General features: G+C 39.7%; 1 protein-coding gene across 3 annotated transcripts in view; it reads left to right on the forward strand.

Annotated features, from left to right (window-relative positions):
- LOC110289640 (olfactory receptor 50-like) overlaps nucleotides 1-18653 on the forward strand; it is a 228049-nt gene extending 209396 nt beyond the window's left edge. Inside the window, exons 1-2 of one of the 3 annotated variants that reach the window (XM_029474609.1) lie at nucleotides 14717-14787; nucleotides 15322-18653. In XM_029474609.1, the coding sequence (XP_029330469.1) occupies nucleotides 14764-14787; nucleotides 15322-16275 (978 nt within the window). In that variant the 5' untranslated portion in view covers nucleotides 14717-14763 and the 3' untranslated portion in view covers nucleotides 16276-18653. Of the gene's footprint in view, nucleotides 1-14716; nucleotides 14788-15321 lie in introns of those variants that run through there. The other 2 variants (XM_029474611.1, XM_029474610.1) reach the window with 2 other exon arrangements.
- The last annotated feature ends 299 nt before the right edge of the window (nucleotides 18654-18952 follow it).

Genomic DNA, 18952 nt, shown 5'->3' on the forward strand with positions numbered 1-18952 from the left:
TGTGTGTGTGTGTGTGTGTGTGTACTTTGTTTTTGTTGATATGGAATCACTTATTTTTTTTGTGTTTTCTTGGATGTAGTTATCCTTTGGGGGTTGGAATTTTCCATTATTTTCTGTAGTGCTGGATATGTGCACAGATGTTGTTTGAATTTGGATTTGTCTTAAAATAACTTGTTTTCTCTATCAATGGTGACTGAGAATTTTTCTGGGTATAGTAGTCTAAGTTGGTCTCTGTTTTTTAAAGTTTGTAAGATATATTTCCATGTCTTCCTTGAGAAATAGGGTGTAATTCTGGTCTGCCTCTGTATATTACCTGTCCTTTTCCCCTTGCTGCTTTTAATACTTTCGGCTCTGTAGATTTTGTTTTGATTATTATGTGGAGAGAGGATTTTTTCTTTTCTGATCAAGTGTAATTTGTGGTCTAAGGCTTCTTGTATGTTTATAGGCATCTCTTTCTTTAGTTTAGAAATGTTTTCTTCTGTGATTTTGTTGAGAATATTTTCTGGGCCTTATAGTGGGGACTCTTCACCTTTTTAATTAATTAATTAACAACCCAACCCAGCCTGCTCATATGGTACTCCCTCCCACAATTCTTCATCCCATTCCTTCTACCTTTGTCCCGACAGGATGCTCCCTCTCCTACCAGGCTTACCTCCACCCTGGGGCCTGAAGCTTCTCAAGGACTCTGCACATCTTCTCCCACTGAGGTCAAACCAGGCAGTTCTCTGCTATATATGTGTTGGGGACCTTAATCAGTTCATGTATGTTGCCTGGTTTTTACCTTCTTCTATTCCTATTATTTTTAAGTCTTTTCGTGCTATCCCAGATTTCCTGGATATTTTGTGTCAGGGATTATTTAGATTTAACACTCTTTGATTGATATACCAATTTCATCTATTGTATCTTCTACACCTGAGACTTTCTCTTCCATTTCCGTATTCTGTTGCTGATGTTTGTATCTGTTGTTCCTGTTCTTTTCCCAAGGTTTTCAATCTGCAGAATTTCATCAGTTTGTGTTACCTTAATGCACTTACATCTGTTTTAATGTCTTGACCAGTTTCATTTATTTTCTTCACTGGTTTAATGGTATTATCCTGTGAATTCCTTTAAGGAATTCATTTTTTCCCTCTTTAAATACCTCTACTTGTTTGACGGTATTTTCCTGTATTAAATGTTTCCTCTTTACTTTTTTATTATTGGGTATTTCTTTCATTTACATTTCCAGTGCTATCCCAAAAGTCCCCCACACCCTCTCAAACCCACTCCCCCACCCACCCACTCCCACCTCTTGGCCCTGGCGTTCCCCTGTACTGAGGCATACACAACCAATGGGCCTCTCTTACCACTGATGCCCGCCCAGGCCATCTTCTGATACATATGCAGCTAGAGACATGAGCTCGGGGGTGGGGGGCGTACTGGTTAGTTCATATTGTTGTTCCACCTATAGGGTTGCAGATCCCCCCAGCTCCCTGGGTACTTCCTCTAGCTCCTCCATTGGGGACCCTATGGTCCATCTAATAGCTGACTGTGAGCANCCACTTCTGTGTTTGCTAGGCTCCAGCATAGTCTCACAAGAGACAGCTATATCAGGGCCCTTTCAGCAAAATCTTGCTAGTGTATGCAAAAATGTTTCATCTTTAAATGACTATGATTTTTATAAGAATGGATTTAATGTCATATTCTTGTGATTTTGTTATTGTAGGGTATCAATGTTCTGAAGGCGACATATTGCCCTGGATTTTGTTGATTGTGTTTTTTAGCAGGCCCTTAGCCATGTGGATGGCTTTGGGCCCTGGATATTCCTGTTGTAATAGGTATTGGGAGAGGGGTTAACCTTGATAATCCTGATGTTACAGGACTCTGCTAGGTATCCTTTTGCTGTATTGCTCAGGATCCGCAGGTCTGTATGGTTCAGGATCCAAAGATCTGATGAAGGTGTGTGTGTGTGTGGGGGGGGGGGGTTATAGGATAATGGAGGTCCACTGGGGATAGCAAACTGCTCAGGGCATCTAGGGCTGCCCCAAAGGACTCAATAATTGGAAAAGATGAGTAGAGGAAGGGAAGCTAATCTGTATGGTTAATGATTTGCAGGTCTGATGAAGGTGGGTGGAGATGGCAGGAGAATCTAGGTCCACCAGGAATAGCAGCTGGATCAGGGCATGCCACAAAGAATTCAGCAAGCCCACCTTTCTTCTTGATACCAGACTTTTGTTCATTTCCAACATCTATTTGGTTATTGCATATAACTACCTCTTTAGTGAGTAGACTATCTTGGTAAAATTTAGTTGTTGATGGCTTCCTTGGAGGAGAATAACATTTTACCACTAGTATTGTAGAACCATCTATCTCATTCTTGATTTTAACTATTCTTTTCTCTTTTTTCCCTCTATTGATCAAACCATGTCTCCTTTCTTAATATCTTTCTGATTAAACTTAGTCATTAGTGCAGAATCCTCAGTTCTTTCAGGTCCATGAAGCACCTCATACAATTGGCATCCTTAAATTTTGCATAATTGAGAAATCCTTTAAAGAAAACTTCAGCACTGATTTATGTTTTCTGAAACTCATGTTTTCAGAGTTCTTTCTCTAGCCTAAGGGCTGTCATTAATATCATAGCATTGCATATTGTTGAGGATTACAAACACATTCTTGCTTCCTGGAATCATGCTGTTCCTGGTTAATATTGAGTCATTCACCTTGGCATGGAGAAAACTTCCCAAAGGAGGAACTTGAAGAAGAATATATACTTTATTATGCAAACAAGCTTTATGCCTAAGGCAACCATCAACACTTAAGGAGATCCATATCCTGCAGGCTCTGCTCCAGAGGTGAGAACCATGTCACATCAACCCATCCTTGACCATGTGGAACCAAATATATGTGTACTGATCCAACTGGTCTCTAGACACTTCTATTATACAGATGAAGAGATTAAACACCTGACTGTCCCTACCTTTCTGCCAACTTAACAAAAGAAGTGGCCATAGCATCATCCATACCAACATTCTTGAGATTTGGTGTTAAGGATGCAACAGGAATTGATGCCTCAGTCCTGATCCTCCAAGATAAAAATTATAGAGCTTTGTATCAGGCCAGCCTGATGATGACTTGTCACAGTTAGAAAAATCTATCTCACACCTTGAGGCCTGTCTCCTCTAACAGAAGTTGCCCACTGAAATAGATGCAGACTCACTTCCTGTTCTTTCAAGATGGCAATCTATGCCTTGCCCCAGGAGAACAATGCTACCAATGGTTTGTTCCCAACCATTCTGAGGACATCAAAGAATCAATGTGCATGGTATTTAAAAGATTGTAAGATAAAGAAAAAAAGAAACAATCTAAAAACAGACATAAATCTCTCTTTTCTCTTCTTAGTTGTTGTTGTTGTTGTTATTATTATTATTATTATTATTATTATTACTATTACTATTAATTATTTTACTCCTCCCCCCGGCCAACCACTGACTGTTCCACAACCCATACCTCCTCCCCACTCACCTGTTTCTACGTGGATGTCCACCGCCTCCCACCTACGCACCTGACCTCTAAATTCCCTGGGGTCTCCAGCCTCTTGAGGATTAGGTGCATCATCTCTGAATGAACACAGACCCAGCAGTCCATTACTGTATGTGTGTTGGGGGTCTCATATCATCTAGTGTATGCTGTTTGTTTGGTGGTCCAATGTTTGAGAGATCTCGGGGGTCCAGATTGAGACTTCTGGTCCTTCTCCTCAGCTTCTTTCAGAGTTCCCAAATTCAGTCACAGGGGTCAGCTGCTTCTGTCCATTGATTGGGTGCAAATATCTGCATCTGACTATTTCAGTTCCTTGTTGGGTCTTCTGGAATACGGTCATGCTAGGTCCATTTTTGTGAGTGTTCCATATCCTCTGTAATAGCGTCAGGCCTTGGGACCTCCCCTTAAGCTGGATCCCACTTTGGGCCTGTTACAGAACCTTCTTTTCCTCAGGATCCTCTCCATTTCCATCCCTGTAATTCTTTCAGAGAGGAACAATTATGGGTCAGAGATGTGTCTGTGGGATGACAAGTCCCTCCCTCAATTGATGGCTTGTCATCCTGCTGGAGGTGGGCTCTATATGTTCCCTCTACCTACTGTTGGGCACTTCATCTAAGGTCCCTCCATTTGAGTCCTGAGAGTCTCTCATCTCCTAGGTCTGTGGTGCACTCTGGAGGGTTCCCCCCAACCTCCTATCTCCCAAGGTTGCCTGTTTCCATTTTTTCTATTGTCCCTCAGGACTTCAGTCCTTTCCCCTCACCCAATACCAGATCAGGTTACCATCTACCCCCCTACTCCCCCCATACAATTTCTCTCCCAGGTCCCTCCCTCCCTCCCCACTTGTAATAGCTTTCTTCTCTCTCCCAAGTGGGACTGAGGTGTCCTCACCTGGGCACTTCATCTTGTTGATCTTTTTTTGAGTTGTGTGGACTGTATCTTGGGTATTCTGTACTTTTATTTTGACTAATATCTACTTATTAGTGAGTATATACCATGAATGTCCTTTTGGGTCTGAGTTACCTCACTCAGGATTTTGTTATTGTGGTGTGTTCCTTGTATGCAGCAAAATGCTGGATCTTGTTTGCCTATTCAGTCTGTTAGCTTATGTCTTTTTATAGGTGAATTGAGTCCATTAATATTAAGAGATATCAAAGAGAGAAGACTGTTGGTTCCTGGTATGTTTGTTTTTGTAGGTGACTTTATGTGCTTGTTGCTCTCTGCTTTTGGCTTTGTTGTGAGGTGCTTAATATCTTGTCCTTTGTTTGGCTACAGGTATCTTCCTTGTGTTGGAGTTTTCCTTCCAGAATCCTCTGTAGGGCTTGATTGGTAGATAGATCCTGTTTGAATTTGGTTTTGTCCTGGGATATTTTGGTTTCTCCATCTTTGTTGATTGAGTTTTGCTGGGAATAGTAGCCTGGGCTGGCATTTGTGTTCTCTTAGAGTCTGCATGACCTCTGATCAGGCTCTTCTGGCTTTCATAGTCTCTGTTGAGAAGTCTTGTATAATTTGTGGGAAATTGGTCTATGCACAGACAGGCTGATCTCCAGTTGAGCTGAGGTCTGAACCCTGGAAAGGGTGATAATTCACCTTCATGGCATGGTAGGCATTCCCTTATGCTCCTGGAACTCTGGCTCCTGCCTAGGCTACTGCTCCCCACAGCCCACACAAGAGAAGCATGGCTAGAAGTCGCGTGGGCAATGGCCCAAGCTTCTTACCTTCAGGCTAAATTCCTCCCCAGTTACCTAGCAACAGTAAAGACCATAAAAAGGGCTGTTCAGCCCCACCTTGCTCTCTTACTCTCTTACTTCTCACTCTCTTACTTCTTACTTCTCACTCTCACCCTCTCTCCTCTCTCTGTGTCTTCTCCTCTCCTCTCTCTTTGTCTGCTCCTCTCCTCTCCTCTCTCCCTCTTACTTTCTCTCTAGCCTTTTCTCTCAATCTCTCTCTTTTCTACCTTCTCTTTCCCCCGGTTTTCTATAATAAAACTAAAACCATAGAGAGTCTCTGCTCATCAAGATCTGCTGCACTCACTCTTGCCGGTGTTGGGAACCTCTCTTCCATCATCTCTCTCTCCCATAACCCCTGTGGCTTTAGCAAAGTAGCTCTGGGACTCCCAGGTAGGGCTGCCCCTCTGCCATCCCCAAAGAGTGGGTCAGAAGCTTAGATGCCCACCCGGGGAAGAGTGGAAAGTGTATGGCAGCTCTCCCATGCCTGACTGACCACAGAATAGGTGGAATTCTGGCGGGGTGTGGGTCTCCCTTTCCCCCTCTTCCCCTTGGGACCCACTTTTTAGTTCCCAACAGTAATTCTGATAGGTCTACCTTTGTATGTTAATCTGCCCTTTTCTCTTGCAGCTTTAATAGTCTTTCTTTGTTCTGTGTCTTTAGTGTTTTGATAGTTATGTCATTTTCTTTTCTGGTCCCATTTATTTGTTGTTCTATAAGCTTCTTGTACCTTTATGGCCATCTTTTTCCTTGGGCTGGGGAAGTTTTCTTCTATGATTTTGTTGAAGACATTTTCAGGTCCTTTGAGCAGGGAATCTTCATTCTCCTCTATTCCGATTATTCTTAGATTGAGTCTTTTCATTGTGTCCTGAATTTCCTAGATGCTTTGGGTTAGGAGTTTTTTTATGCTTTGAATTTTCTTTGACAGTTGTGTCAATCTCTTCTACCGTTTCTTCTACATCTGAGATTCTCTCTTATCTCTTGTATTCTGTTGGTAATACTTACATCTGTAATTCCTGACCTCTTTCCTAGGTTTTCCGTTTCTAGGTTTGCTTACACTTCTGTTTTCTTTATTGTTTCTACTTCCACTTCTAGGTCTTGGATCACTTTATTCAATTCCTTCACCTGTTTACCTGTGTTTTCCTGTATTTCTTTCACTGAGTTATTGATATCCTCCTTAAAGGACTCTATTATATTCATGAGATAGGATTTTAGGACAGATTCATGATTTTCAGGTGTGTTGGTATATTCAGGGCTTGCTGTGGTGGGAGAACTGGGTTATGATGACTCCCATGCATTTTGGCTTCTCTCACTTAACTTTCTCATATGGATATTCCTGGTGTTTATTGTGTGGGTGACTGTCTGGAGTCTGCCTCTTTTGTCCTTGGGTTGTTTCAGGTCTCCAGGTAGACCTGCAGCCCTGCCTGTATCAGACCACCTGTGGAGCCTTCTAACTGAGGGCTCTTCACAGGGGCAGAGAAGCTGCTGATCTGTTGCCCTGGCTGCAGTAGATCTCCTGGGAGGCCTTCAGACTGTTGGGTCTTCAATGGAGCAGTCAAGTTGTTGTCCAAGTGCCCTGAGTGCAGCTGATTCTCAACTGCTGAGTGCAGTGGGTCCTCTAGAATTGGTTTGGGATATGGTGTCTTCAAGGACCATGCTAGGAATTTGCCTCAGCAGCAAGGACTGGGCAGAAGGTGTGGAAGGAACAGAAGGGGAGTGGTTTTGGGAGGGCAGGGATTTTGGTGGCTGATCAGTCCCGAGACCACTAGGCTCCCAACAGCAGCTCTGGGACTTGGGAGGGTGGAGTGGGGTTGGGATTCTATACCAACTGCACTGAGTGCAGTAGATCCTCTAAAATGGATCAGGATATCCATAAATCTCTTTTTAATTGGTTTCCATTGCTCAATACCCTTCTCTCCATATCAACAGGTACATTAATTTTACTATTTCTTGCTCTAATTTGTGGAACCTACATTCTCAGCACCCTTATAAAGTTTGTCAAGGAACAAATGCCCATGGCCCAACTCATGATATTAAAATCTCAATTTCAACCCCATAAACCCTAATCAAAGATATGAGATGGAACCCAACTCAAGGGGAGAATGACAAGTCTGACTGAAACCTACTCCATTTTATAGCAAGGCCTAGGTTTCAATTTCTCAAAAAAGTGGGCCTGGCTTCTTGGGAAAAACTAAATACAGGAAGTCATTACTCAGCAATAGCCCTGACATTTACCCAAGAAAGATAGCCAGCCCCAAAACTGAGACTGTTCCTTAGAATCCCTCTAAGGCCTGACCAAAAATGGCAAAACTAATGTAACAACCATTTAGAAATGTACTAATGAAAGCATTGCTTATTTGGCCTATCATATTAAAAATGACCTACTCATCCCTAAAATTCCTCTAGCTGCACTTAAAAGGAGCCTGCAAGATCATCCCAGAGTTGCCATTTTATATAAATGATTGTTACCTGCATGTTGTTTGTTTCTGCAAAATAAACACTGTTTTGCCTACTATTAATTCTGGGGTCTTCCATCAGTGACTCTTTTTTAAGTTGATTCTTTGTATTGGTCTCTTTATTGCTATTTTGTTGGTTTCAGCCCTCAATTTGACTATTTTCTGCTGTTAATCCTCTTGTCTTTGCTGCTTTTTGTTCAAGATCTTTCAGGTGTGTTGTTAAGTTGCTAGTATGAGACTTCTTTGACTTCATAATTAAGGCATTTAGTTCTATTAGCTTTCCATTTAGTGCTGCTTTCATTGTGTTCCATAAGTTTGGGTATGACATCTAGAAGTGGTGGGCAAGTGGGTATAGAGAAGGCATAGAGTGGAGAACTTTGTCTGCCAGGCAACCTATTTGTACTTATACAAATCTCCCAGGTTTTATTAGAGGGTTGGGTCTATGCCCTTTTGGGGGCCAGACCAGAGTAAGTAAGAGGGCACAGGACTTGGAATATGGTGGGAGGAAATTAAGATAGTGGGGGAAATGTGGGGAAAAGGGAGCCTATCTGAGTTTATTCAGTTTTTGAGGTCTCTAGTAAATCTGGGAATCTCTACCCCAGGCTGGAGTCTGGTGTAGCACAGAATATCTGTTGGTTGTGTGCTATTACATAGCTTAGACTAGGAGGGCGGGGCTGGTTTTGTAGCAGGATTCTGTGAGCTTTTTGTTTTGTGTGTTAGCATGCTTCCAGGGAAGCAGGGAGAGGGTAGTTCTCTGGTGGTTTCAGACCTCTAGTTTTCTTAGGTGGCAATGGACCCCTAGAGATACAGGCAAAGCTGGTAGTCACTGATAGCCATAGGCCTGATTGTCATCAGTGGCAGAAGGCACAGGGATGCAAGCATATTTGTAGCTGGAGGAATGGAGTAAAGATCTACAATTATAGGTGGGTATATGGACCAGAAGATGGAGGACAGATGGTATAGGAAGTGCTTAAATCCTCAGAGATTTCCACAGGCACTCACTTACTGGCAGTTTGTAGGTCTCATGTGGTTGTCACAGGTGGCAACAGTCCTCCAGAGAAAAAGGCAAAGCTTTGGCATAGGGATCTGCATTGCCGTTAGGAGTGTGGACCAGAAAATGAAGCAGAGAGAAGACAGCTTTTTCTTGGTCTTTTAAAAGGAGGCAGAGAAGACTTTAACAGAACTCAACAAGTGTTGTGGCCTCTGCGTCTGCCCTTGTAATAGGACAAAGAACGTTGAGTCTGGAAAGAACTATAAGGCAACATGGGGAGATGGTGGCGATAACTCACCTAGCAATGTAGTATCTAAACAACCAAGCTGGATTACAAATGGTCAGCCTCAGCAAACTACAGGAGCAGCCAGTGGTGGATACATTAAATGTATAACTAATGATGCCAGAGAAGATGAGATGGAAGAGAACCTGACTCAAGTGGGCAGCATCCTAGGCAACCTAAAGAACATGGCTCTGGATATGGGCAATGAAATTGATGCTCAAAACCAGCAAATACAGAAGATCACAGAAAAGGCTGACACAAACAAGAATCATATAGACATTGCCAATACAAGAGCAAAGAAATTCATTGATAGCTAAAGCCCTGCTGTACTTCTTTACCTGTTAACTCAGTTCTCTAGCTCCGCTGAGTCATTTCTTATTCGGAGTTTGAGAGGCTGTGAGAAGGAGCGGAGGAGGAATGCCTCTTTACTTTCTTACTTTGTCTTTTGAGGGTAGGTTCTTGCTCAGGCTTCCTTACAGTCTTTCTCAGTCACTCTCATAGGCTTCTTTCCATACATCACCGTCTCTTCATCTCTTCATTTAGCTTCCTTTTGCGTTCAAGATTTGGAAGCATTGCTAAAGAGCCATGAAAGAGGCAGCTGTATAAGTAGCTTTTGTCATTATTGGTTGGTTGGTTTGGTTTTGGTTGGTTTGGTTTTGGTTTTGTGGTAAAGAGCAAGAGGAAGGAATAGGAAATGAAGCTGACTCATTAAAGAAACTACAGGTCACAAAAAACACAGACAAGTGCTTGGGGTGGGAGCTTTCATACATGTGTTTTCTTCTGCATCACTGTTTTTCAGCTTCTGCTCCAAAGGAGAATACAATGAGTTTTCTAGAAGTGAGCTTCACTTCTGAACCCATAGTGATTTGTGTAAATATACATAGGTTCTTGGATCCAGTTTCATATTGCACATGCAGGAACATTATATAAATGAGTGCCTTTTATTCTCACACAATGAGTCATAGTATGGTCAAATTGTAGGCCTGTTAACTTCATGAATTTGACAGTAGCCTTTAAAAGACACACACAAACACACACACACACACACACATACACACACACACACACACACGAAATAGGAGATTTCCTCAAAGTTTTGGGGAAACTTTTACAGTGTATCATGTGAATTCAGATTTACCTCAATACTAAGAATTATGTTTAGATATGAAAAAAAACTTGTTTTGATCTCAGGTAGAAAAATAGATTGCTTTGAGTTTTGTGTAGTTTTAAACATTTAAAAAGTCATAATTTGTTACTAAAAGTTGTTTGGAAAATTTTTTTTAAAAAGGATTTAATCATTTCCTCCAATTGTTTGTTTATGTTTTCCTAAAAAAATTTTAAGGGATTTATTCATTTCCTCCTTAAGGACTTAAATTGTATTCATAAAGCTATGTATTATGGTCTTTTCCTTATGCTTTTGTTTTATCGGAATATTCAGATCTCGCTTGTACTAGTATAGGTAGTGTCTGGTGGTGACCTTGTACATTGGCTATGGTTTCTTGGGTTCTTACACTGGCCTCTACACATCTTAGTTTGGGTAATTAAAGATGTAGGTACTGAATTGTGAGTTTGGCTTTGTTGGCTGGGTGTTTTGTACCTCAGTTTCTGTTTCCTCTCTGGTCTCCTACTCTTTGTGGCCTGGGATTCTCTGAGTCTATGTGGGCATTGTTAGAGCAGGGAGTCTCCATCCCAGTGGTAGGCTGGGAAAAGGCAACTAGGAGGGTACAGGTATGGTGATACTGTTGGGGGATGCCAACATAGTGAGGGGGTGGAGGAGTTTGACCAGCAAGCTTGGTCTCTGGTGAAGTATGTAGTCTTAGATTCACTTGGTGGCTGGAAAATAGCAACCAGAATGGTGTGGGAGGGGGGCTTATGGTGGAGGGACACTAAAATAGATAATAGGGGAGTTTGGTAGATAGGTAGCCTTCTTGTATTTCTCTAAGTCTGCAATTCCTTTAGTTGAGCTGGAAGCCTCTGTCCAGGCTAGTCTCTGGCATAGCAGGGAGTCTCCATCCAGCTGGGGCCTGAAGTATGGCAGCTAGAAAGATGGTCAACTGGATATAGAGTGTGCATTGCCTGCAGTCAGGAAGTCTACCTGAACTTCTCCTAGTCTGTCCTCTTTCTAATAGAGAGGATTGTAGTAGTAAACATAAAAAATTGCACCCTGGGGCCTCTTTGCTGCATTTGACCATTTATGTTCCTGGCTAAAACACACACAACTCTTATTTTTTTTTAAATAGCATTAAACAGCACAGTTGCTGGGCAGCTGCCTACCTTCTGTGCTGATAGAATCTAATTCCCTATCGATAAACCCAATTTACTACTTACTAATTTCTGTGTTTGACTGGGCTCTTCTTAACTTTGATTGGTCAGCCCACGTGGCCACATTTTTATAGCTTAGCTATCCAATAGCAGCTCTCCTTCTCCCCTCCTGCACATTCTTCTTCTTTCCATGGTAGTGCTTCTTCTGTCCTCATGGTCCTCTCTTTTCAAACCCTTGAAACCTAAATCCTATCTATGGCTCCTGTGCCCAGCTATTGGCTGTTAACACCTTTATTTACCAATCACAATTAACAGAAGGCAGGGTCACTCAGCTTAATAATAAGTGCATGTGTACACTCTCCTCTATGGAATACTAGTGTTGGGGGGTCCAAAATTAGCATTAATATACAAGCAGCATTAAGTCAACCCTCTTCAGGGAGGGCAGTCTATGCCCATGTTGAGGGCTAGGGAAAGCAAATCAGAGAGCAAGGATCTTGGATAGGATTTCCATTTCTAGAAAGAGACACCATGACCAAGGCAACATCATTTCATAGGGGCTAGCTTATGGGTTCAGAGGTTCAGTCAATTATCATCAAGACAGGAGCATGGGGGCTTCCAGGCAGGCATGGCACAGGAGGAGTTAAGAGTTCTGCATCTTGATCCAACTGCAGCCAGGAGAAAACTACTCTGCACTGGGCAGAGCTTCAACATCCACCCCTAGAGTGACACACTTCCTCCAACAAGACCAAACCTCCTAACAGTGCCAATCTCTATGGGTCAAGCATATTCAATTCACCACATCAAGGGACTGGATATGGGGAGGCACTGAGATTATAAGAGAGAAGTTTGGAGGGCAGAAAGCCTACTTGGGCTTTTTCTAGTTTGTGAGTCTACTAGTGATCAGGGAATCACTGCTCATAATTTATATGTATTAATAAACATTCACATTGTTTAATATTCATTTGCTGTCATAATAATATTGCACAAATTGGTTTAAGGAGAATACATTTTCCCCCAGTTTTGGAAGCTAGGAATTCAAATTCAAAGTGTTGACACAGTGCTTTTCTCTGTTGTCTTCTGATGATGCAATCCTGTCAGTATCTTACTGACTACAAACTACCTTCTTACTATGGCTTCAATTTGGGGGATTGGAAGGGCACTTTGGTATCTCTATTAAGAGAAATATTAATTTCATTAAATTAGGGACTTATCTTAAACATTTCCTTTAATATTTATTACTGTATTATAAGCATCATTTTCAAATAGGACTAAACTTGTTATTAGGGCTTCAATAGGTTATAGCATTCAAAGCTAGAAAAGAATCCATAAATATAAAGAATTCTTTTAATGTTTTTCCATACTGTTTGAAGCAGGACCAAATGATGGGGTCTTGTTCTAGTTGCTACCATTGTTTTTCAAGGGTGAAGGGACTCTCAAGCTTGCTTCAAAATAGTTCTTTCCCTAAGGGAGTCAATGACAACATAACAATTTTATCCTGTATGCCTCTAATTTGGATCTGGGGACAGGGATGTGCCCTAGGTTTTCTACATGATTTTCAAAATTATAGCTCACACAGACTTCCCAGGAGACATGGACAGTATACATGTTCATATATCTGCCATATCTGATTTTGAACTGATTACTATTCTGATTTTTGCAATGGACCTATGACTGCTTCAGATGATCCAGCACTTTCCCTTCTTCTTACCTAAAGGTATCTGTGTTCATCCTGTAAGTGAGTCTGTTGGATCAGGCATAGAATATACATGCATCTTTATTACTGGATATGTTTGGGTGCCACTATGTCTCACCATCTGTCTCTGTTTCTGTCTGTCTCTGTCTGTTTTTCTCCTTGTCTGTTTCTCTGGTCAGTATGCATTTCAAATTGTAAGAATCATACTTTCAAAAACAAAAAGTTCTCTACACAATGATTTACCTTGAATTGAGAACTTTTAAGATAAAAGAACATTCCCTCCCTCAAAATAAAACAAAACAGAACAAACAAAACCAAAATTAAAAAAAAATCTGACAATAGAATATGTTTCTTTAGTTTATCCATTTTTTGTTTTTGTTTGTTTTTGTTTTTTATTATTTATTTATTTACATTTCAAATATTGTCCACCTTCCTGTTCACTCCTCCACTAACACTCTATCCCATCCCCATTGCCTCTAAGAAGTTGCTCACCCACAGAGCTCTGACAGGGACAATATTACTCATGTTTGAAATAAAGCAGGAAGGTCATCTTTTTTGGTCACATTGAAACTTCAACACACAATTTTTGTTGTGTTTTCTTCCAACTTCTTCCCAAATATCTATGACTTTTGTCATTGTGGCCCCTGATGTTCATATGCCAGTTAATATCCTTAGCTTCTTCAATCTACTTTCTACCTGGCAGCCAGCATGCCATTTCCTATTTTTTGATACATTATTTTTCTTGCATTTTACTTTTCTTGAACAGATGGAAACTTTCCTTCACAGCAAATTATACATTATATCTGCCTGCTGCTCACATATTCTTCAACATTTACATTTCTATTATCAGCAATCACCTTGAGTTTGTATTTTTTTTTTTGTCTCTCAAAGCCTACTGTTCTTCTAAACACTTGCCTAGAGACCCTTTTTTAACAATCATCCCATGTATGTGCTTCCACTAAAGACTTTTCATAGAACACATATCAGGTATTTCATCACCTTGGCCTCTTGTGAGCTGATATTTTCTCAAAACAATGGATGCCTCTTCCTCTAAACTCATTTCTGAATGTATCATATACACTATACAAAATAACATAAGAATATATTGCTTATTGAAATATTCCTCAATATAGCAATACCAGAAACCATCTACCTGTGGACAGATAATTAACATTTTCATTGTAATTAAGTAATTATTAACACTGAAATTAGTAAGAAATAAATTATAATTAATTTCTGGCAGTATCACATTAAGTGATTTTTTTTGGGGGGACTGATATTGATGATATATAGGCATTTTAAAGATGGTATTGACCAAGTTGGGAAGATTTATAGATTAACCTGGAAAGGTTGAAGAGGGAAACATGAGATTGCTGGCAATCAGAGAAAAACTGGCCATTATACAAGTCTTTCCATAGAATATAACTACTAAGATCTCTCTGCAGCTAGGATATCAACTCTAGCCTTATAATCCTTTTTCTATTGTTAGTGATTATTCACTTTCATAGGGAATGATTACAGATAAAAGAGAGAATTTAATTTTATCAACAAAGAAAATATGTAGGAAATGAATAAAAAGTAACATTCTTTGGCTTAAAACATAGGTTAAAAGTAAAGCAGGTGGCATTTGCTTTTGCTAGAAAAAGATGAAGAATTTCCTTGGCTTATCTAAGAAGTGGCAGAAAAGTCAAATATTTCTAGGTGTTCATTGTGCTCAGATGAGATGCTTAGGTTGGAGCTGAAGATGTTAACATGGAATCAGGGGTCATTTTATTCAACCTAGGAAGAGTGATGGAAGAGTGAGCTCATTGACTGAGAAACTGTTATTACAAGCAGAACTCATGACTGCTTGCAAGTTGATATTAGTAAGTTATATTGTTGGCTAAAATTTATGTACTTAACGCTTTGAACATTTTGCTTCCACTAAATCACTATCCCAATATTTCAGATACAAAGAAGATCCCAGGTTTACACTACTTTAATTTAATTTCTGGAAAGATATCCTTATGCAAGTGCATTCCAGAAAGGTTAAAATGGATGAACAATCATTGAAATCCTATTTATTATTTTATTTGCTGGTACAAATTTATATGCTAAATCCTTAATCCAAAATTGTCATGGTTAAATCCAGACACCTTGATCAGGAACTGGGTCTAATTTGATAAGTGTTCTGAATTTCATAGCTTCCCTCTAAAACACATTCAATTGTTTTTAAGGTTGGCAAATTGTGTCTCTTTCTAAGCCATCATTAGCTCTTTACAGTGAGAAAAATCTTCACGTTTGGATTAAAACACATAAAGTAATATTATTTTAAGTACTGGTGATTAAAAAAAAAAGTTCCTGAAGTGTATTAGTCAAAATCACTTCTCTTTCTTTCCCATTTCTCCTTTCACTCACAGCAGAAGAAGAAAAGCATGACTGAGGGAAATGAGAGCACTGTGTCTGAGTTCATCCTCCTGGGGCTCCCCATTCAAGCAGAGGACCAAGACCTGTACTCTGCCTTGTTCCTGGCCATGTACCTGACAACTGTTCTGGGGAACCTGCTCATCATCCTGCTCATCAGGCTGGACTCTCACCTCCACACCCCCATGTACTTCTTCCTCAGTCACTTGGCCTTCACAGACATTTCTTTCTCATCAGCCACAGCTCCAAAAATGCTTGTGAATATGCTGACACACAGTCAGTCCATCTCATATTCTGGGTGTGTTTCCCAGGTGTATTTTTTCTTATTTTTTGCTGATCTTGACAACTTCCTTCTGACCTCCATGGCCTATGACAGGTATGTGGCCATCTGCTACCCTCTACACTATACCACAATGATGAGTCAGAACCTCTGTGTTCTTCTAGTAGTTGTGTCCTGGACCTTATCCACTGCCAATGCCCTTGTGCACACCCTTCTCTTGGCTCGCCTAACTCACTTTAGAGGCAATACCATCCCCCACTATTTCTGTGACCTGTCTACCTTGCTGAAGCTGTCCAGCTCAGACACCACCACCAACAAGCTGGTCATACTTCTTTTAGGTAATGTGATCATTACCCTGCCATTTATATGCATACTGGTCTCTTATGGCCTCATAGCTGTCACCATTCTGAAAATTCCCTCTATCAAGGGAATCTGCAAAGCCTTGTCCACATGTGGCTCTCACCTCTGTGTGGTTTCCTTGTACTATGGAGCCATCATTGGACTATATTTTGTTCCCTCATCTAATAACACTAATGAACAGGATGCCATTGTGGCTGTGATGTACAATGTGGTCACACCCATGCTGAATCCCTTTATTTATAGTCTGAGGAATCAGGATATGAAAGGAGCACTGAGAAATATCCTCAGCAGGAGACTATGTTTACAGTGAAGGACATGGTCTTCATTGTTAGCATTCCTACTTCCTAATCCTTTTCTCCATTCATCTTTTGTTCTGATGGGAAATTTTCATGTGGTTCTCTTTCCTCCACTCAGTTATCCGTGCACAGTTTTGTTCTCTAACTCTCTTGCTTCAGCATCTTGATAGGATTTCCTACAAATATCTACATATTTTTCTTTGTTTTGCTAATATTCTAATTGTTAATTTATTAATCACTACATCTTTTTATTAGACAGGTTTGTAGCTTTTGTACCAAAGATCTTTTCCTCTCTGAAGATGAAAAGATATTTTTCTTGTAGATTTACAATTTTGCTTTTTACACTTTATCTTATCAGATATCAAATAAAAGATGTAATCTTATCCTTTCAGATAAAATACTCTGATTATTTGGCAGTAACTCAAATAGCATTTATTTGTTTATTTTTATTTTTCATGCATATTTGTTTTCCTCACACGTATGCCTGCACACCATGTTTGTGCATACTGCCAGCAAAGATCAGAAGCTGGTATCAGATCCCTTAAATATAGGCTTACAGATGTCTGTAAGCTACCTTAGGTGTGCTGGTTAATCAAACCTGGTTTTCCTGGGAGCCAGTCAGTGCTCTTATTAACTGAGCCATCTTTTCTTCCCCCTACATTTAAGGTTTAGTTAACACCCAAAATTAGCTTATATTGATGACATGTGTATTGTTTACATGCATGAAGATAGTATATAATATCCAAATAAAAGAAAGTATACTAGTTTTTTTCAAATATTTACCAGGTCTTAGTATGAAATTCTTTACTCTAGCATTTGGGGTAATATGTAGTATTATTTATAATAACTACACAGTGAAAGAAATTTAAACACTTATTTTTCCTACCTAGCTATGATTTGGTACCCAGTGACCAACCTATGTCCATCTTTCCTTCCAATTTTATCTGTAATCTTATCCATTTTTCTCAAATATTTTACTTGTGGTGATAACCAGGTACTCAGTTCATTGTGGTTTTTGACAACTACCTGGCCTTGTTCAATAACTAAAATGAAACTGTTCACTTTAAATGATAAAAAACAAGGGTAATGGACAAATCCCATGTGGAGCGTGAAGTTCCAGAGCATCAACTGAGATAGTACACCTAATGTCAGGACTTTGGCATTAGGCTCCAGGGGGCGCTGTGTTTATGTGCAATTTTTGCATGCCAAGAAGAAAGCTCTATTTTTCTGAGTTGATGATGAAGGATAGTTAGTAGATATCAGGAAGTCTGATAATCTTCAATTGAGTTCAAGCAGACCTGTAGAGCACTTTAGTTGAAATATATTTTATTATAAAAAGAAGAAAGAAATCTCCTTGTTTAGCAACAAATATGTCATATCCCCTCGAATGCATTTTGCTTTGCTCCCTGAGAATAATTTTCTGCCCAAGCAGAGGGACTTAATTTAGTTGATAGTAAGTGGCAATTCAACAGATATCTCTATAAATTAGCACAGGAGTGTTGCATGGCTAGTTAAATGCTGTTTAACAAGCACTCAATGGCACTTAAGCTACTGTGAGAATATGCATGTGTGCAATTGTGTTAAATTGTGCTAATTATTATTTTTAAAACAAACAATATTTTATACACCTATTGGTCATTTTATTCGGTTATTACACAGCTTTAGAAATAATATACAAACAGATAAGTGATGTAAGCTATACAAAATGTAGATATTTGTACTCTATTGTAAATCAATGTGTTTGCATTCATATATCTATAACAGTTTAATAACAATATTTAGCAAAATACACATTAATTCCTAGACTTGTATAGTAGAAAACTGACAGTGTTTTGATGCTCTTTTGATCTCTCCTCAGTTGTATCTTATTATCTCTTGAAGCTAACCAGTTTTTAAAAATATTTTCAATATTTTTCTTAAATATTTAACAGTTCTGCACAGATTACTTAAATTTACCTTCTCCAGAGTCTTGTTTTGTTTTTAAAAGAGAAATGTCTATACTTATTTTTCTTACATTTTCCATTTTGTGTACCATTGTCTCTGAAAACCTACTCTCTAGAGTTTTAACTTGGTTGGAATGATAACCTTATCCTTCCATTAAATATGTAGTGGTTTGAGTTATAATGGCCCTTTATAGGTTCATATATTTGAATCTTTGGTCCTTAGTTGGTGGACCTCTTTAGAAAGAATTAGTTGACGTCGACTTATTGAAGGATATCTGTCACTAGGGTTGAGTTTTTAGATTTAAAAAGCCCACATGATTCCAAGTGTTGATCTTTGTCTCTTCCCTGTGAATCAGATACATAAGCTCTCAGCTTCTCCAGTTACTATATCTTTCTGCCTCCCTGATATATAACATAATGGCCACGGAGTTTAAATATCTTAAACTGTAAACGCAAATAAAATCTTTCTTTTGTAAGTTGCCTTGGTCATGGTGTTTTTATCATAGCAATAGAAAAGTAACTAAGAAGAAAATCTTCCTGAGCAGCCACCTAGCCCAGGCAGACCTCCATTCTTCTTCTACCTCTCTACCCACATAATCAGATGTACAGTTCTTGAACCACACAGACGTGCATAATCAGAATCATATTGCCCACGGCTACACATCAGAGGATACACCAGGACCATAGAGAATAACCCTGCTCCTAATACCTATTACAACAGGAACATTCAGTAAACAAAGCCATCCAG

This window comes from Mus caroli, chromosome 2 (assembly GCF_900094665.2).
Source record: "Mus caroli chromosome 2, CAROLI_EIJ_v1.1, whole genome shotgun sequence".
Taxonomy (NCBI): Eukaryota; Metazoa; Chordata; class Mammalia; order Rodentia; family Muridae; genus Mus; species Mus caroli.